This window comes from Nothoprocta perdicaria, unplaced genomic scaffold, assembly GCF_003342845.1.
Source record: "Nothoprocta perdicaria isolate Ctin4 unplaced genomic scaffold, notPer1 scaffold_350, whole genome shotgun sequence".
NCBI classification, from domain to species: domain Eukaryota; kingdom Metazoa; phylum Chordata; class Aves; order Tinamiformes; family Tinamidae; genus Nothoprocta; species Nothoprocta perdicaria.
This window is the reverse complement of record NW_020455589.1, coordinates 374,135-392,742: the sequence shown is the minus strand read 5'-3', so window position 1 is coordinate 392,742 and position 18,608 is coordinate 374,135. Positions and strand designations below refer to the sequence as shown.

At 40.1% G+C, this 18,608-nt stretch overlaps 2 protein-coding genes across 3 annotated transcripts in view; both read left to right on the top strand.

The window, feature by feature from the left end:
• The window catches only part of SPTY2D1 (SPT2 chromatin protein domain containing 1), an 11,160-nt gene extending 8,286 nt beyond the window's left edge, over positions 1 to 2,874 (top strand). Inside the window, exons 4-7 of the mRNA XM_026044161.1 lie at positions 6 to 380; positions 848 to 1,022; positions 1,517 to 1,594; positions 2,620 to 2,874. Of these exons, the coding sequence (XP_025899946.1) occupies positions 6 to 380; positions 848 to 1,022; positions 1,517 to 1,594; positions 2,620 to 2,716 (725 nt within the window). The 3' untranslated portion in view covers positions 2,717 to 2,874. The remainder of the gene's footprint in view (positions 1 to 5; positions 381 to 847; positions 1,023 to 1,516; positions 1,595 to 2,619) is intronic.
• A 6,927-nt stretch (positions 2,875 to 9,801) lies between these two features.
• Positions 9,802 to 18,608, top strand: part of UEVLD (UEV and lactate/malate dehyrogenase domains) — a 14,262-nt gene continuing 5,455 nt past the window's right edge. Inside the window, exons 1-9 of one of the 2 annotated variants that reach the window (XM_026044133.1) lie at positions 9,802 to 9,843; positions 11,340 to 11,424; positions 11,771 to 11,833; positions 12,720 to 12,883; positions 13,799 to 13,934; positions 15,095 to 15,216; positions 15,836 to 15,941; positions 17,792 to 17,962; positions 18,244 to 18,417. In XM_026044133.1, the coding sequence (XP_025899918.1) occupies positions 9,802 to 9,843; positions 11,340 to 11,424; positions 11,771 to 11,833; positions 12,720 to 12,883; positions 13,799 to 13,934; positions 15,095 to 15,216; positions 15,836 to 15,941; positions 17,792 to 17,962; positions 18,244 to 18,417 (1,063 nt within the window). Of the gene's footprint in view, positions 9,844 to 11,339; positions 11,425 to 11,770; positions 11,834 to 12,719; positions 12,884 to 13,798; positions 13,935 to 15,094; positions 15,217 to 15,835; positions 15,942 to 17,791; positions 17,963 to 18,243; positions 18,418 to 18,608 lie in introns of those variants that run through there. The other variant, XM_026044134.1, reaches the window with a different exon arrangement.

The following is an 18,608-nucleotide window of genomic DNA, read 5'->3' as shown; positions in this document are numbered from 1 at the left end:
GCGCCCCGGCGGCAGCTCCAGCGCGGGACTGGGGCGAGCGGGCGGCAGCCTGGGCAGCGGCCCCGGCAGGCCCGGCGTGGGCACGGCCGCGGGACTCGGCAGGGCCGGTAGCGGCCCGGGAAGGCCCGGAGCTGGTGTTGGCACCAACGCAGGGCCCGGGCGACCCGGCAGCGGCCTGGCTGCGGGGCCGGGCAGGCCGGGCGTCAGCCCCGGTGCGGGGCCCGGGCGACCCAGYGGCGCCTTGGGCCCAGCTCTGAAACCCAAGTGTACTGTGGTGTCGGAGACCATTTCTTCTAAAAATCTCGTCCCAAGGCCTAGCAACGGGCACATGAATGGAGCACGACCTTTTCAAGGGCACAGACCAGGCCTTCATCCACAAGGTACGGAGTTTTACAGCAAGGCGAGTCTTGCAACTGCCCTGCTACTTCTTACTTGTTTTTGATATGTGTGGGTTGAGGCCTCTGAGGCCCTCTAACAATTGTGGATGCAGTTAGATGTGGATAAAATGCCATATTTGCATTTTAAAGGGTTTTGAATGGAAATAAAAAGCACCATTTTGACTACTGTAAATCAATATCTGGAAAAAACAAGAGTGAAACATATTGTAGGTGTCTGTCCATCATACTGATATGTAATCTTCCATAACCAAGCTTAGAGGAAATATTTTCTTTGTGTGTCTCAGAACTGTTAATTAAATTAAGGCMGAAATTTTCCATCTTGAAGCCTGGAGATATAAAACATTTGAGTTTAGGTCACTGGCAGAAGTACTGTAAAAATTCTTGATTATGAAGAAACTAATGTAGAAAATGACTGTTAGACAAATTAATGTTCTTTACTCCTCATTTAGGTCTTGGAAGACCTTCTCTCCCCCCAGTTAGTTACAAAAGGCAGATAGAAGATGATGATGATGATGATGATGATGAATATGACTCTGAAATGGATGATTTCATTGAAGATGAAGGAGAACCCCAAGAAGAAATATCAAAGCATATTCGGGAGATATTTGGATATGACCGGAAAAGGTAAGGGATCTCCAACTCATGTTAAGATGTCACAAAACTCTTACAGAAGTTACAGTCCAAAGATAAAATTAAATATTTGAGATGAATGAGTAAAGTGTKGGCATCCATAAATGTTCTTGCAGTGCAAAAATTTAACGTTAGAGCCACTGAATTTTTCAGACTATATTAAATGCAGTTGCCTTCACGCAAACTGTTGAATGCAGTGGTGTTAACTATTTCAAAGGAGGATCTGACTTGGATCCTCCCTATCTATTTGGATGGGAACTGTTTTAAAATGAAATCCATTATTTGACCTGATCAAATACTTTCCTTTTACCTGACAATAGCCATTTTAATGGCTAGGAGCTTATATTCTTTCAAAGCGTTAAAATGTAACAGTAAATGGCAAAATAATTTTCTTTTTTAAAAAAAGAGGGGAGAATGTTAATACATAACAGCCGTCCATGATCATGTTGTCTTTTATAGTGTGCTAAACATGAATATTTAATCTCCAGATACAAAGATGAAAGTGATTATGCCTTACGTTACATGGAGAGCAGCTGGAGAGAGCAACAGAAAGAAGAAGCTAGGAGGTATGAACAGATATAAATTCAAGTAGAAACGAGGTGGGGGAGAGTAAGGAGGCTGCTTGAAGTCGGGGAGCATTTTGGAGTGGATGCTGGCTGATTAAATATATCCTGGGATGCAATTACTACTGTAACTGTTACTACTGTAGCTGCTTATAGCAGAGGTCTTGCCATTTTGGACAGAAAAAGTTAAAGTTAGATGGAAAGATTACGGTCAGTCTGACAGTGAATGGGTATTAGTAAACAAATATATTTGTATTAATTGTATACATCCTGCTTGCCAAATTATACCAATGTAAACTCCAAAATATTTCTGTAAAAAGTATTTTTAAAAAATGGTGAAAATGCCAAACCCTTGAATTTATTCCAAAAACTGCAATATTCCACTACTTGGAATATTGTGCTCTCAAGGACTGGAAGATTTCTTAAAATCATTTATTAAATGACTGTACAATTATTTTATAAATAGTGATTTCAAGAAGACTGGATTTTCATATTGGATTGCATCATGGTTTTAGCTCTAGACTGTAACTTTTTACTGACTCTTTCAGAAACCTAGTCTTAACCATCAATAGGTTTATGTGTACAATACAGTTGTCACAGCTTTGCAAAGTTACACTTTTTTTAACGTAGTGGGAAAAATTGGTTAGGCACTGAGTTACCTTCTTGCTGTTGTTGTTTTAGTGAAGCGTTCTTTAATTTTTTTTTCCATTCAGCCAAGTCTCAGAGTAGTGGAATATCGGAAGCTTGATCTTCAAGCCGAGTCAATGTCCTTATTCCCCGTCTAGGAAGCCACAGAAACTAGGCAGGGAAAGAGCTAGAAGGTGCTGTCTTCTGCAATGTGTTGTAAAAAAAAAAAAGTGTACACATAGGTATTCTTAAAGAATACGTATGATGATTATTGAACAGATCTGTTTTTTCCTTAAATCAACCATGATAATTATAGGATTGTTTTTCTAAAGGAAAATGTAGAGGTAAAACCCTAGGTTTCCCGTATAACACTTTGTGAAGGATCTCCCTTTATTTGGCAGCTTGAGGCTTGGTGTTCAGGAGGACTTAGAAGAATTGAAACGGGAAGAAGAGGAATTGAAACGCAAGAGACAGTCGAAGAAGTTGAGGACACGTTAACTGACTTAAAATGGTTTTGATTTTGTTCATTTTTCTGCCACCCTCTGCCTCCATACATCTCTTACTCTATTTCAGTTTCCATTTGCTTGTTAGAGGGCAAAAGAAAAGTGTAAAGGGATGAAAATACTGAAAAGCAAGGCTTTAGTGTAACCTAAAGATATTTATTTTTAATACTTGCCAAGGTTGAATTTTTTATAAAGAAATTAGTGCACTAATGCATATTAAGGGGAAGAAAAATCAGTCAAGACTTCCACTGATGAAATTGCTTGTTCAAGATGCCAGCAGAAATACTGACTAGCTATGCACTGACTTGCAACTGTGTGGGCCCATAGACCAGTAAACCAGTTTTGTGCTCGCCTCAAAAAGAGGAACAACCTGGTTCCCTCACTTTTGAGGTGTAAGGAAATTGCTTTATACCCTGCTCTCAATCTCCTGCGTGGAGATCCCTCAAAGTATTGAAATAATGACTTCTGTGCAGAAGTGGCTTGGGTAGGGTGTAAATTTCAGCTATTGCCACAGATGTTCTAAGCAATAACGCGCTGACATTTTCTCGTTTGAGGGCCGTGTGACCTAACCTATTAACAAAAACCCCAGAGCATCTTATTTCTAACAGTGCATGTCACTCACAAATCGTGCAGTTACAGAAATGACCAAAAAACGATGTTGGCTTTTGCTGTGCCTGGAATTTCAATGCCAATCCACTTCAGTATGATAAATGCACATCCTGAAAGATAGGAATTTCCAGTGTTTGTGTGTAGCTTGTGCTTGTGGGCTCAAGCATATGCCTAGCAGTTCTTTTCCTGCCCTGTAAATCCTCACGTTTGTCCCACAGTTTCTGCTGCTTTTACAATTAGGCATACAGTGAACATTTTCTCTTGCATTAAAAATCAGGTGTTTATTTTAATTATTTACAATGTGAAGCAGTCACTGAATTAGGTTCACTGTTTGGAAAAAATATCAGAATGAAATTGTGTTACCAGATTGGCAACTCATTGATATGACTTCAAACTTGTAATATGTAGCAAATGATTCTGAATAATTTCATCMAACAAGGTAAAACGTTACAGCAGGGGAGTTCTGTTACCTATTTTAATGCCCTTATTTGCACATTATTTTCATCTATGCATTTAGAGACTGTTTGCTTCACTAACTGAGTTTGTTTACAGCTGGCATAGGGGTACATGTGAGTCTGCAAGGACTGCACAGAGTCCAAATTGCAAATTTGGTGTTGGATTTGCTCCAGTTTCCCAAGGTTTCCTCTCRGAGCTCCCCAGGGTCGCCTCTGCCTCAGGCGCCAAGCCTCACCTGACAGGACATGAGCTGCTCGAGTGGCCACGGTGCTTTAATACTACAAGTATTTGACTAAGTGCTACAACGTTTTGGGTGATTGTTGCGGGGAAGGTAATGAGCAAGAAGGAGAAATTACTTCATGCCTGGAAAACCAGGGGAAGAACTTTTCCTGTCAGGAGGCAACTCAACAACGCTGCCTTCAGAAATAGCACCAAGCTGTAAGGGGCAGCTCTGGAAGCTGCTGAAGTTTAAATGACCAACTCTTAATGTGAGGAAAAAGCACATTTGCTGTTTTGAGCCACTTTCTGTCCACGGTGCAGCCTTGCCCTGCTGCAGCATAGCCCTGACACGAGCTCTTGGAGGGGCACTATGAACTAACTCAGTATTAGGTGGCAGGCGAGCCTAGGTTACTAGAGGAAGGTAGCGACTTCATAGCTCCTAGGAACTTTCAACTTTATTTACTAATAAAACAACATTTCTCAGTGTATGTTGAAAACCATGCGAAATAGTGTAATCTCACTGCTTGTCTATAAATGTCATACTTGTTCTGCTGAATGGGACCATTTAAAATTGTTTTCTGTTGTAGTTGCTAGAATTATCCATTCAAGACAAGGACTGCTGGGACCATGATCAGGTTGCTGGGGTTTTTTGTTTTATCACAGCTGGAGGAAGGCTCTAGGCCTCTGTTGACCCAGATTCTTCTATTGGTTGCAAGCAATTTCCTTCATGGTTGAAAATACAGGCTCTTCTGAAATGCAAGAACTGTATCGACTCAAAATTGGTTCAGTCTGGAATCAAGTCTGCGTTTCAGATGAATGCAAGCTAAATAAAACCCTGATTTTTATTTACCCACACAGTAGTGATATATTTTAATTGACCACGTGATACAAGATCAGTTAAATTTCTTAATCTGTAAAGCACTTTGTCATTTGTCTTGTAGATGGTGACTGGAATGCACTCTGCTCCGCCAGCCTTCCTCAAACACTCTGTACCTGTGGTTTTCTTCACACAATAATCATTGTCTGATATTTTTTACATGAGAAATTCTTCAAATGCATTTGTAACTTTACAATCAACTACTCCCTCATAATTGGCATGGAATGATAATTGTTCTCAAATGTTGTGAAACTTATACAAATGACTGGGTTCTAATGCCTGCATTTGCCACATTTATTTCTGCAAATGGACTAGGAAGTTATGAAGAATCTGTTTTGAGTTTTTGTGTTTCCTCTACWCCTGACCTTGTATTGAAAAACATTTACTGTTTACCAGGTAACCCTATTAATCTAAGGAGTATGGAAGTACTCTTCCAAAGTGCATCTGAATTTGAAGTTAACTAAAATTGGAAGAATGGTTATATTGGTTTATGAGGATCTGATGTTAAGCTAGTGATTTAATTGTATTTAATGAACTTGTGGTTTGGTTTTTAGACTTTTAACTCACTGACAATGTGCCTTTAACTAAATYGTGTCAAAAAATAATTGCTGAATGTAGGAGCATGAAGAGCTTGGTCAGTTCCTGCTATCTCAGATTCTGTGTCTTTAAACTCGATAGCGTGAATTGACGACCTAGTTTTCCTGAACCTTTCCCAGGTCTGGCTTTGCACAAGTACAGGAGCTTCTTCTTAACCGATGAGAACGCTAAATCAAATGAAGGGCACTTTCTATTAATGACTACTTTTTTGAAAATGTCTTGTATTTACACTTGAGCTGTACTTAGACTTTACAGCAACGTCTTTTGGAGGCCAGGGTTTTGCATATCACAGGAAGCCTTAGTGTGCAACTCTGTGCTGTGCTTTAAAATAAAAATCTTTCAAGAAGTATATGAGATCTCTATGGAAATCTGGATTTATTTTTGTGTAAAGCCCAAAATATTGTCCAGGCAAACTAATTTTCTATTTTTTTTGCATTTTGTAACTTAATCTAGTAGCTGATGCATATTTCTAGATATAGCATATTTCTGGAGACCAAAACATGTCAGAAAATAAATATATGGAGAGAGACTGGTGTTTAAATTGTGATGAATGTACTTCTATTTATTTTGGTGAGTGGGTGTGATGCAATATTGAAATGTTAGTGTGTAAATAAGGGTGCTTCTAGTTTAGCCAATGATTTTTTTTTTTGGGGGGGGGGATATCAGTTGTGCACAATGTCTTTTTACACAATGTGACAAATCAGGTTAAAAACTCTTACTTAGCTTAACTGTTTTCTGGTGTTGTCAAGGAAGTGTACACTCTTGCGCAAACACCAAATGCATATGAAAGTTTTGCAGAGTATGTATACAATAAATTACAGGCATTAAACACTTTGCTGCTTTTTTGCATTGGTTTACTTTCTGCAGGGGTTTTTGGAGTTCTCTTCTGGCCTTTGCTCTGAGCTCTGTCATGAAAGATGTAAGCTCGATTTATCTTTGGGAAGAACTGTCAGCACTTCCTCATGCAGTCACAAAGGTTTACAAAAATGTAAGAGTCACTTAAACATTCAGAAAAGATCTGAAAATCAGTAGAGCATCTGGCAACTTAGACCCGTGACATGAATCTATTTAGATGAATGTGCCTTTTCTCAACAATCTAAAAGCATTTAAAAATATGAAACTTTCATGAGCCCTAGGAGTCTTAAAAACAGCAATTTAGCATGCTGGGTGAGTGCAATTAAAGATGGAAGAGGTTCCTGAAGTAATCAAGCAGTGTATTGTGCATTGCCTGTGACACTAGCTGGTTTTAGTGTCCTTCATGCACAGGTGAGTTCCTAGATGGCTGTAGCAAAGGTAATAGTGAGATAATTTGGGCTCTTCCTCATGGCACTTCCAGAGCCCAAGGGTCTAGTAAGGAAAGTGTTGCTCTTGCCATTTGTCTTGTACTTGCTCTTCATTTATTCCCAAAGCCTCGGAATTGGGGAGGATCRATCAAGCATACTTAAGAGGTGCAACTTTTGACTGTACCCTTTAATATTTCTCAGTTCAACTTGTGATCTGTCCAAATTAATAGCAAGGGGAAGGAAGTTATATAATTGATTTTCTCRATGGGGGAAAATGCTTTGAAATGTCTTTGGAATTGCTGGCTTTGCTTTGCTGAGAGAACCTTTTCCCTTGGCTTTGGTCTAAACTAGTGTAGCTAGAGAGACAGGATGCCCCAAGTTAATGAGAAGAATAAGACTAACGCTCACACCAGGCAAGTTCAAGCTACAGTAACGATGCTGCCATTTTCTCCTTTCCTCATGTGTGGAGCTGAATGAAATCCACAACCCGTGTTGTGCTCTAGCACTAGCCACGGGTTCTAGGAAATTGTTTATTTTGCCCTCTTGTTCTACATCTGAGTAGTTGTAGCTCGTTTTCTGTGCAATGAGGTGTCTCAGCTTTTCTACCACTTCTCAAAGTAAATACCCCAACAAGATAATGCTAGCAAAATACTGTTTGTGTTTGCTTGCTTGCTTACTTTTAATAGATGTGGCCAACTCTGAGGAAGAAAGGAGTTCTAGTAAATAAATGAGGAGTTGGAAGTATAGGGCATCTGCTCAACAAATAGCAGCTTGGAGTTTCCTAGAGCCAGCTTGGGAGGGTGCTATGCAAAATGCCATAGGTGCTGTAGGTGCACTTGGAAAAACACAGTATTTCCAGTTCCACTGGCTTTCCTGGGTTGTTTGCATTTAACCTCACTTCAGAACTGCTCCTGAAGCTGCAAAGACAGTGCTTAATGCAAGATGTTTGGAAAAATATTTCTTCTTTTTTACCATATATAAACCCTTGATACCGAATCAGTGAGATGTTGATCAGAACTATGACTACTAGTCGCTCAAATTCAGTGGAAAAACGTTAGCATTTCTGTAGCAGATAAAAATTGAATGTCACCAGTGAGGATAGAACCCAGGAGTCTCCAAGCTCTCTGGGTTGCTCATTTAGTTTTAAATTGCTTGACCCCCCCTAAACTGAAATGGTGCCATGTGAATGCGGGAAGCCGAACACGGGAGCAGTGTGTGGAAGCGCTGGGGACTCGCGTGTGCTACAAGCCAGAAAGACGCTCTTTTCCACCCTGAAACCACGCACACACCGTGTCCAGCAAAGCGTGTTTCACTCCAGAGCTGCATTTGCCAGAGCACCTTTCTCGCCGGCGGCGCAGTCAGCAGCTCTGCATCTGGCCGCGTTCGGCTGCCACGTTACACCGAGTGCTTCCTGCTTGTGTCCGGTTTCTTCGGCTCCTCGGGGTGAGTCTGTGAACACACACAYGTACAGAGTGAATAATCTGCAGTGACTGCCTTGAAAACAGCCATCACACAGCTAGCTGGGCTAGGGAAGTTGGGGTTATTTCAAGCTGAAGAAGTTGAAATGCTGAATGGAAATTCTGCAATATATGGCAGAGATAACTACTTGATTTTGAGTCACAATGCTCAGGCATCTATCTAAAGGATCTATAGTTTTGGTATAGGCTAAATCAAAGATTTCCTAAAACCCTTACATAGAAATGTGTCTTTTTATTCCAGAGCATATATAAGCACCAATAGTATATGGTTATTATTTTGATTTCTGTGATTATTTTGGCTAAGAATACACACATAGGTTTTAAAAAGTGTATCCAGCCTGGCAAGGCTACTAGTAATTGTTCATATCCATCAGAATTTCCTAGCATTTCTTTTTCTGTGCAGTAAGGAGAGATTAAAAATTAATATGTCTGAGATGAAAAATTTAAAAAGAATAAATTATTCTCAAAYGTTAGTCAGTGCTAGGGCCTTTGCAAAGCAAAATGATTTTCAAATTGCCTTTTAAAAGTGTTTAGACACAAGCCTTTAGGCTCGTTTGTCTCTTGGCATTGTGCTGTGCCTGGAGGACTCACGTCCAGGTACTTCTCCTTCAGCATCATGCCCAGGATGAAGATCATCCAGAGGACGACGACCATGGTCGGACCCGCGCCCCGCGGGCGCCGCCGGGGCTGGCGCTGCTCCCCGAGGACCCGGCCGTGCCGCGTGGCTCCGCGCCCGGGCTGTGACGTCACGCCTGACGTCACAGGAGGGCAGCCCAGGGCGGAATGACGTCAGCCAACGGTCGAAAATGGAAAGAAAGTCAACAAAATCTGTTTGAGTCTTCACTTGTTCTACCAAGCAGTTCTGTTCCTGGTTCCTGCCTCAGCTGTTGGCTCAGCCAGGGAGGGGAAGAAGCAGGATGAGGTTTCCTTGAGGAGATCCTGCACCTGCTGTGGACTTTGCTCTTCCCCGATCCCGCCGTTTCCTCATGGATTGAGGGATCCGAATGGCACTTGTCTCCCTTGCTCTATCTGGACACACGGTATCTCCTGCAGCTCCGAACTGGGCATGCGTCAGCCAAGCTCGGTGTGCTTCTGAAGGGGATTTTGCTTTCTGAAGGGGATTCACRTCTGTCCTGCATGATAGCATGAGCAAAGATAAACCAAGAGTAATAAAAGTAGTTTATTCTGGATTTTCATTGGGCATGTTTGTAACTCCAGGTAAAACCGCACATCAGTTGGGATTGCTGTGGGCACGGAGAAAAGACATGTCCAAAACCCTTTTAGCATCTGTATACCATCTACGACCCACACATGCAGATTTTGCTGCAAGTCTGTGCTAACTCGGTGATGTTTTRTGTCCGCCAGCTCGCCCTGATCGGATTTACTGTCATTGAACTGAGATTTAACGAAGCTTTTGCTCCTGCACTGGGAACAGCAAGCATYTGTATGGCTCCACATTGTTGTTATTATTATTACTACTGATTATTTTTATTACTTTTATTATTATTACTGTCCCGCGCAGGGGCGCCTGGGAGGCGGAGGCGTCTCCGACGCCGCCAAAATGGCGCTGAGCGAGGAGGCGCTGAGGAAGCAGCTGGGCAAGGTGCGCGCGCGCGCGGGCGGGGGCTCCAACGGTCGCCGGGGGGCGGTTGAACGGTCGCCGCCGCGCGCCTGCGCGCGCTCCTCTCCCCCCCGCCCTGCGCGCGCGAGAGGCGCCGCCGTGAGGGAAGGGGTGCTCTCTGAGGGAGAGCGGGGAGAAAGTTGGTGTAAGCGCTGTGTATAAACTGATTTTAGAAGCGCACCGCGTTYAATGCCCTGGTTAGGGACGGGGGAGCATGTCTGGTGTGCCGCGTGATGTTAAACTGCTCCTCTGAGCGCGGAGTTACTGCCTTTCTGAAGTGGGGGATTAATCACTGAGTTAGTAACCCCTGCTTTGCAGAGAGGGATGCATTTTTATAGCATTCCTAAAAGGTTTAAAAAAAAAAAAAAAAGTTGTTTCCACAGGTGGAGTAGAGGTGTGTGATTAGATGTGGGGCATGCCAGCTGATGGCACGTGGGAATAGGGAAGGGTTCTGCTCCACTCTCCCCATCAAGCTTGCCAGGCTGCCGAGAATGCCTCATGCAGTTCCCTTCCGGAGYGTGAAAGGAGTAGGCTGGGGAGAACAAGGGTTTAGATTTCACAACGCGGCTGTGGGTTTGCTGCTGTTTATGGTTGATGGCCCTACTATAGAGGCTGGGTCCCAGACTGCAACTTCAGGACCAGTATTCTTTAAATATGAAGCATTTCTTAAGGAGCAGCTGTGCCCTAAGCCAGTGGGGGGCTGCAGCTGTGCTTGCCCTGGCTGGGGCTTTGGAGCAGCTTCCTAAAATGTGAAGGATTTCCTTAATCTGGGAAATGGAAGCTATTTTTCACGACTGCCTGGTCTGGGTGACTGCTGTGCTAGTGCTCAGGCCCAGATGGCTGAAGGTGACCTAGATGAAGCAACTTGTTCCTGATGACAGTAACGTTCAGATCACATATTTTTATTTAGTTATTTTTAAAGCTATGTGCAGTTCTTTGGGGGGTGGAAGGGGCTGCGTTWTTCTGTATGAAATTTCTCAGCTATCAAGGACACCTTGAGCATGGGAAAACTTTCCCGAGGTTAATTTCTGACACATCTAATAAGCTTGCAAATACGGACCTCTTACAAAGGTCTCGTAAACGTGTGTTTTTCCAGAGGGTTTATATTCAAATATTGTTTGTAAGTATTGCGCACAGTTAAGTTTAATTTCCTTAAGACTGCTCACAGTGACTGAAGGTGGAGTTTAAGGAATGATGTTAGAGTTCAGGTTCTCCTGTAACAAGAGCACCCCTGTGATCTTACAGAGCTATTTTGCTAAGGCAAGTTATACGTTAGATTGCATTTAATGAAGAAAACACGTAGTGTACAAAGATTTCTGAGAAATAATTTCATGCCCAAACCGTTTATGATACCACAGATAATTACTAGTTGCCTTTCTTGTGTTTCTACTTTTTGATTCCCTCTCCCTATATCCTATAATGAAAGAAAATGCTTTTCTTAACTAGAACATATTTCTAATTCTTCCTTCCCTTCCCAGTATAAATTCAGAGACCTGACCATAGAAGAAATAAAAAATGTTAACAAGACTTACCCGAACTTTGAATTCTCCGTGAACACGTACAGTAAGAAGTGATTTGGTTACTTTAAACTACTACTTGAGACTTTTATTTGACATAAATTCAGTTTGTATATTATAAAGGTTAAGTACAGTCATTACCTTTCAGTTGTGTTGCCATCTCAATTTTGACTTTCGGTGAATTTCTCCATTCCTCAAAGGAGAGAAGATTTTGGTTTTTTTTTTTCTTTTTAATAATAATAAAAAGACATACTAACAATCTGGATTTGGGTGTTTAGGCGGCAATGTATTTGATAATTAAAGAAAAATGTGCTTTGTGCATTGTTTGATGTGGGTGGGATTGTTGCGTAAAATTCAAGACCATGTTTATAATAWCCCATTTTTATTTTCAGCCTTCAAAGATGGATCCCAGAAAGATCTCCTGAATTTTAGTGGCACCATTCCTGTGAAGTACGGTAGGGATGAATCAAATGCCATTTCCACACTAATTACACATCCAAAACGCTTCAGATGCCACCCCTTAACAACATGCTACCCTGCTTGCTCACAGAGACTCTTATAAAAACATGTGGCTGAAGCATGACAGGCGACTTCTCTGCTGTCATAGCCAGGTGGGAGAGTGGGGTGGGGAAAACATGTGGGAGCTGCTTCTCGCTTCCAGCAACCCAAGGGAGTGAGCTTGCACCTAGACATAAAGGAAGTAGAATGGCAAGTTCCAACACACGAAAATGATGCCTTTAAATGGCATGGTAATAGTATGTGTGTATGAATGAGGCATCTTTTTTTCAGCTGAAGAAGGATGCTCAGGGCAAATCTGCCCAGTTTTTGCCAAATACTGAAGCATATGAGTGAATTTGAGTCTGTGTGTGGTTCCTCTGGGGCTTTTGGGGTATTCCCTGTACTTGTCCCTGAGCTGGGGCTTCCTCAGAGGTGTCCTTTAAGGGTTTGACATGGACTAATAGAAGCCACTTCTACTCCRTAAGCAAGTCTCTTCATGCACATATTAGCACTAAAGTAAGCTATTATTAGGTAACTCAGTCACCTATTAAAAACCACTTAGTTTGGGATGATGYGTATGCAAACCCTTTGCTTTTAAGGGAGGATGCAGGAACCCTGTGCTTAAGCAGAATTAATCATTAGCACTTAGCTTTGAGCCGGCCCTGTCTGTTTGTATTAACAGGACTAATATCCCACTGTTCAGTGTGAATTTGGAAGGTGATTTGTCTGACATATTTTCTTTGTTACTATGGAAGATGAACTGCATGTCTACACATGTACCTGTTTTACAGAGACCTTTTGTAATGTGGAGGTGTCTAATGTCTTTTGGTTTGTGTTGAACAGGTAACTCATATAACATACCTGTTTGTCTGTGGATTATGGATTCACATCCCTTTGCTCCCCCCATTTGCTTCCTGAAGCCAACTGCGAACATGGGGATTTCTGTGGGAAAACACGTTGATGCTCGTGGCAGGATTTATTTGCCCTACCTGCAAAGTTGGAGCCATGTAAGGCTGGAGTAGGTCACAGGAAAGGGAAAAATCTGGAAATAATGCATGATATATCCTATCCAAATCAAGGGATGGGCTTTTTTCCTCTCCTTCATTTTTTTGTTAATATTAAATATGTAATGGTTACACAAAGAGAAGCAGAATGATGTGTCCCTTGAAATTGCAGCCTTCAGATAGTCTGAAGTGATTTTAAAGAAAATTATTTTAATCTGAGTTAAAAAGGCTTTTTTTTCCCAAAACTCTGTATACCTCATGTAGTCCCTTTGGTACATTTTCCTCTTGTTTCTGTGAATGATTAATAATATTAGACAAATTGAGTATTCTGTCTTTTCTGACAGAAGCCTCTAGTTAGAATATGAAGTTCAAATGCTAATGATATTACTAAATATTTTATGCACTTTATTAAATGAATTAAATACATCTGACCATCCAGTAAATTTTTTTTCCAAAAATGAATGGGATGTGTAAAAATTCTGTTGCTTCTATTGATAAAACTTCTCCTAATTTCAATGTGTCTTTTGGCCAAAAGAAGTAATGAATTACCAAAAATCTGAATAGTTAAACTCATCAGATGAGATTGAAGYTCTCTTTCATTAGTTGCAGTTTGTTCTGTTTGATATATTGGATGCTGCTCTACCAAAGCCTTCCATTTGTTCACTAATGCTTTCAAAAACTAGTTGCACTAATTTAAATCCGTGTTGTCTGATGCTTACATTTGGAATGTATCTCTTCCAAAATTGATGCTTGAATAAGCTTAAATGCTTATGTAAGCGTTGAACATCTCTGTAATATGATTAGATTTTGTATAATTGTTTACTTTGTGGTTCTTTTTGAACTATTACAATTTACAGACAATGTAATTGTGTGAAATATTTAGTCAACTGTTTTATATTTGGTGTTGCTTTTTTCCAGCCTCAATCAACTGTTATTGGATTAATCAAGGAAATGATTGCAAAATTCGAGGAAGAGCTCCCTTTGTATTCACTTTCCTCAGCTGATGCAGCCAGGCAATCTGAACTCCTCGCATACATTGCAAAGATTACAGAAGGTATGGGTCTTTTTTTCATACATTTATTTCTAGTTTTCTTGGATAGTATTTATTGTTGTTACTTTATATGATAAATATGGCCATGGAACTTTAATGCCCAGACTTTTGGTGTTTGCAAGCACATAGCATTTACTATTTTGTTCATTTTAAAAGTGCCTCTTGAATAAAGAGAATCTGAGTTCTCTATTCAAATAAGCAATTCATTTTCAATTTCTGCATGTAAGCTTGCTGAAAAATACTGTAGACATAATAAACAAGGTGATTTTGCTCATTCATAAGCATTCTCTGAACAGATCTCATTCATTCACAGCCTTATATCCACAGTTGCAAGTCCCAAAATTTGTCTGKCCACAATCACTCATGCATAGCTGTGAGGACAAGGGACGTAGGGTGTTGAGTCCACATTCTCTCTGTTAGGTGGTTCTGCTTTGSTGGTGACCCACTGAATCTGGACTTGTCTTTTATACTCTTCAGAAGGGTTTTTGTTGCTTGTTTGTTTGGGGTTTTTTTTGGCAAAACCATTTTCCTTCTCTTTATTTTAATGACATCACATATGCAKGTCTGTAGCAATTGCAAACCTTGCCCTTAAGCTCTTGTTCTGCTGCTTCTTCCATTAGTTCAATACAAGTGTTTTTGAGCACATTTACGAGCACAYGTGCACATAGTACACATTTCCATTTACAGTTCATTCATTCCAATCTTAAAATCTCTGTTAGAAATCTTTTTGCGTTATACTGAGAATCGTTACTGACAGTGGCACAGGATAAGCAGCTTCAAGTTATGTTTTAATCAAATTCCATTTTGCAAATCTTTACAAAATCTGAAWTTTTTTACAAGATTTCTACCCATAATCTGTAGCAATAGCAAAAAGATTACTGTTTGTGTAGTCTYAGTGTGTAGCTGCTTAAAATGTTTTGCTTACACATTCCACCTAGTAAGAAAACATTCCTATCCAGAGACGAATATTTGTTTTGCATGGTGGGAGTGAYGATGGATTTTCCATGGCTAGCTAGGTTTGACTGATATTTTGAAACATATGTAATTTGGCTTAATTCTGGCTCAGCACAATCTTTTATGAAGCAGCAATACTTGTATTGTTATTTTACAGTGTAGACTACACTTAGATTTATGCATATATGTATATGTGTTTTTAATTGTAGGAGAGACTGACAGGARAGCAAAGGGCAAAATTGGTGGAGACAAAGATGGATGTTTCAACAAAATTACTGTGATAGGCGCTGGAGATCTTGGCATGGCCTGTGTACTAGCAATCACAGCAAAGGTATGTGATTATTATGACTATTAAGAGGCCTGATTAATATAAAAGTTTATAGGCTATTTCTTTTCATCTTCGACACATAAGTTAAATTAGCATTTTTAATAGTGATGTTGTGGTTTATGTCTCTTCTTTCCTTTGGTTAGCGGAGAGGAGCACAGAGCAGAAATATGAGTTTCCATATTCTTTCCTCAGCCAGCTTTTTGAATATGTAAGATTGAGAATTGAATTCATTTATATTTGGGGCATCTGCAGTTAAAGTGTTCTTGCAAAGCTGCAGCCTGTTTACAGTCGGGATCTGCTAGGCCCCTAGAGGAGGATAGTCTGTAGTCTGTGACAGTGACATACTCAAAGAAACAGTAACATCAACATTTATAACTTCCCAGGGTGTAGGGCACTTTGTTTCTTAATGCTTTGTTTTCCAGTTAACTGATCAGATACCTTGTTGTTTTTTGTACATTTTGATGGTAGTTTTTGTGAGATCTGCCCTTACTGCTTGTTTTAAATGCAATACAACAGACGTGGTTTTGAATAATATCATCTTSTTTTGCTGTCTCCCCCACCACCACTTTGACCAAATCTTGCTTTATGTAATTGTTGATCTACATTGTTCTTACTCATACAGGGTACTGCAGACAAGGTGGTTCTTTTGGATCTTTCTGAAGGTGCAGCAAAAGGAGGAGCCATGGACTTGGAGATATTTTCTCTGCCAAATGTAGAGATCAGCAAAGGTACCAATCCGTGTTGGAAAGAAAGCTACTACTGTTTTGTCTGTGCTTGTGCTCATTTTAATGAGGATGGGACACTGTGAGAGTAGAGGCTTCAACATATAGCTGTGTTTTTGGAAAGATGCTGTTATCTTTTGATAGCCTCTCATTTTTCTTCAMTTTTCCAGAGCAAAATTTGGAAATGAAGGTTCAAAGAAGCTTGTGTTCCTTCTATTCCATGCTTTTTTCCTTCTGTTTGTTGAGGCGTGAGAGCCTTACTTCTAGCTAGGGTAGGAAGCCAGTGCTGAAGCTAGGCACATAGAAATGCAAAGAATGAGATGCTGAGCTGATGTTGCAGCTGCAAAAAGTAAAGGGAAATAACACAAAGATGTATATGTCYATTAGGGAATTACAGATAGCTGTGACAATACTGTTTGAAAGACTGATATTCAAGCTTCAGAACAYCACTTTCCTGTACTGACTTTGATGAAACGTATATTGCCAATGGTTAGTTCTTTGTTGTTATCTCTGCATATGCACATAATTAGTCCTTAACAATCTTATTGTCAATTAGCTGCGAGTGTCCAGTTGGATGGAGCTGGGGGCTACGGTCTGTGATAGTCTGTTTTTGTGGATATTGAGGTGTTCAGGCATGATCACTCTTCCACAGTGCAAGCTGGAACTGAATCAGGCAACCTTCTAGCTCATTTTTCCACACTTGTCCTTGACGTTTTTATGTTCCTTACGTCCTCTACAAGATGAAAAGGAAGACTTTATACTTCTATATTATACTTTTATATCATACTATTTATATTATACTTTCAAAATAACTGCTGTTGTTTGGGGGACAAGGACTTGTTTTGTTTTCACCAAGCATCTTTTCTGCTTGTTTTGCAGGATTATTTGTTTCTATCTAACAGTGTTGCTGTCTCATTTAAATATTTTGTTCTTATCTTGCAAATTTTACCTCTAGTACTTGTTTTTCCTCCCTCTACAGTGATCTTAGCTATATCAGAAATCCCCATTTGTCCCTTTGTGACTGCCTGTTATTTATATAGCTATATTCAACTATACTACAAAGAGCTTATAAAAGGCATCTAGCTGGACTACTAGTAGTGTTGCAATATTTTGAAATACTTGTACAGTGTCACCTCTTATYTCAGTGTGCTGATATCTAGGTTTGAGGCAAGCTAATATTAATTATRTCCTTAGCATTCGGCTATTCAGAGTTACCAACTCAAGGCAGCACTGGCTTAGTAATTTCTACAGCAAATTTCACTGTGTCTTGTTTTGGGCTAATAAGAATGGATCTCTTAGGTGAATTAATAAATAGGATCGTGCAGCACTTTTTAGGGTTGTTTATCTGTTCTTGATTGAGCTAAAGGAACAAAAAGAATATAGAACCTCAGGTAAAGGAGTGAAAATCCAAGTAATGGAACCTGGTCCCATCAAGTAGCTGGCAAAGCAGGCTACAGAATGGGAGATAAAATCATTCTTATTAAGAATGGTAATGGAAGGAAATAAATTTTTAATGGATCTATTTATTTCTCCTGTATTAAAGAAATCAACCTTGGAAAACATTTCAAAAATGATCTTTTTCCAGTCTTTGCTCTGTAACCTTAGTTAAATTGCATTCTCCCTTCTCTAATTCCTATGTGTGAAATGGGGAAAGCTGTTCTGTGGGAGAACTGTTTTTGATAGGTGCAGTGGAAGTGCCCAAAATTCTTCTTGGGGGGAAGTGGCCTGATAGAGAAGAAGAATTCCTAAACTAAGTTGATTGCAGCAGTTTATCATTTAGACCTGTTCTTCAATTTGAATCCATTTTTTTTTTCTGTTATTTGATAAAATATGTTAATTTTTTTTTACCTTTTCAGATTTTTCTGCTTCAGCTAATTCAAAAGTTGTAGTACTTACAGTTAACTCTCTGGGTAATGCTCAGACTTACCTTGATGTCATACAAAGCAATGTGGAGCTGTTCAGAGGAATTATCCCAGCAATTTCACACTACAGTCAGAACAGTGTTGTGCTTGTTGCTTCTCATCCCGGTAAGTTGATACTTACATTCACCTGCAATACCTTYGAATTGCCCTCTGGTCTGTTTTAAAAATATCTTATTGCTTAATATATTCACATAGTCATAAACACTTGYTACTCTGAAATAAATTTTCCTTTCAGCCTAGAGCAGGACACCAAAGTTTTTCTTCTTTTTTTGTTACCAAGATAGAGAAAGTAATAATATACTCGGGTTGATATAAAAGATACATRTATTTGGATGCTAAATTTGAGGAGTGACATTTCGTTGTTAATCTCTTTCTCTCCCATCTAGTTGAAATAATGACGTATGTGTCATGGAAGCTGAGTGCCTTTCCCAAAAGCAGAGTTATTGGAGTAGGGAGCAATCTGGATACTGAGAGATTTCGGTATATTCTCACAAACCTTTTGAAAGCTGAGGTGCTTGGAAAAGATGCTTGGATTGTGGGTGAACAAGGGGAAGAAAAAGGTAAGTAATGAGGTATTATGAGTACTTAATGGTCGGACCATACACTTAACTGAGTAAATAAATGAATAACTGATAAAAGTAATATAGGTAGCATAAGCAAGGTGGTAGACTTTCCCAAAATAATAATTTTAAATAAGATTTTGATGTGTGCCCAGGTTTTTAATGTTGAAGTGACAGAACAAATATGTGGC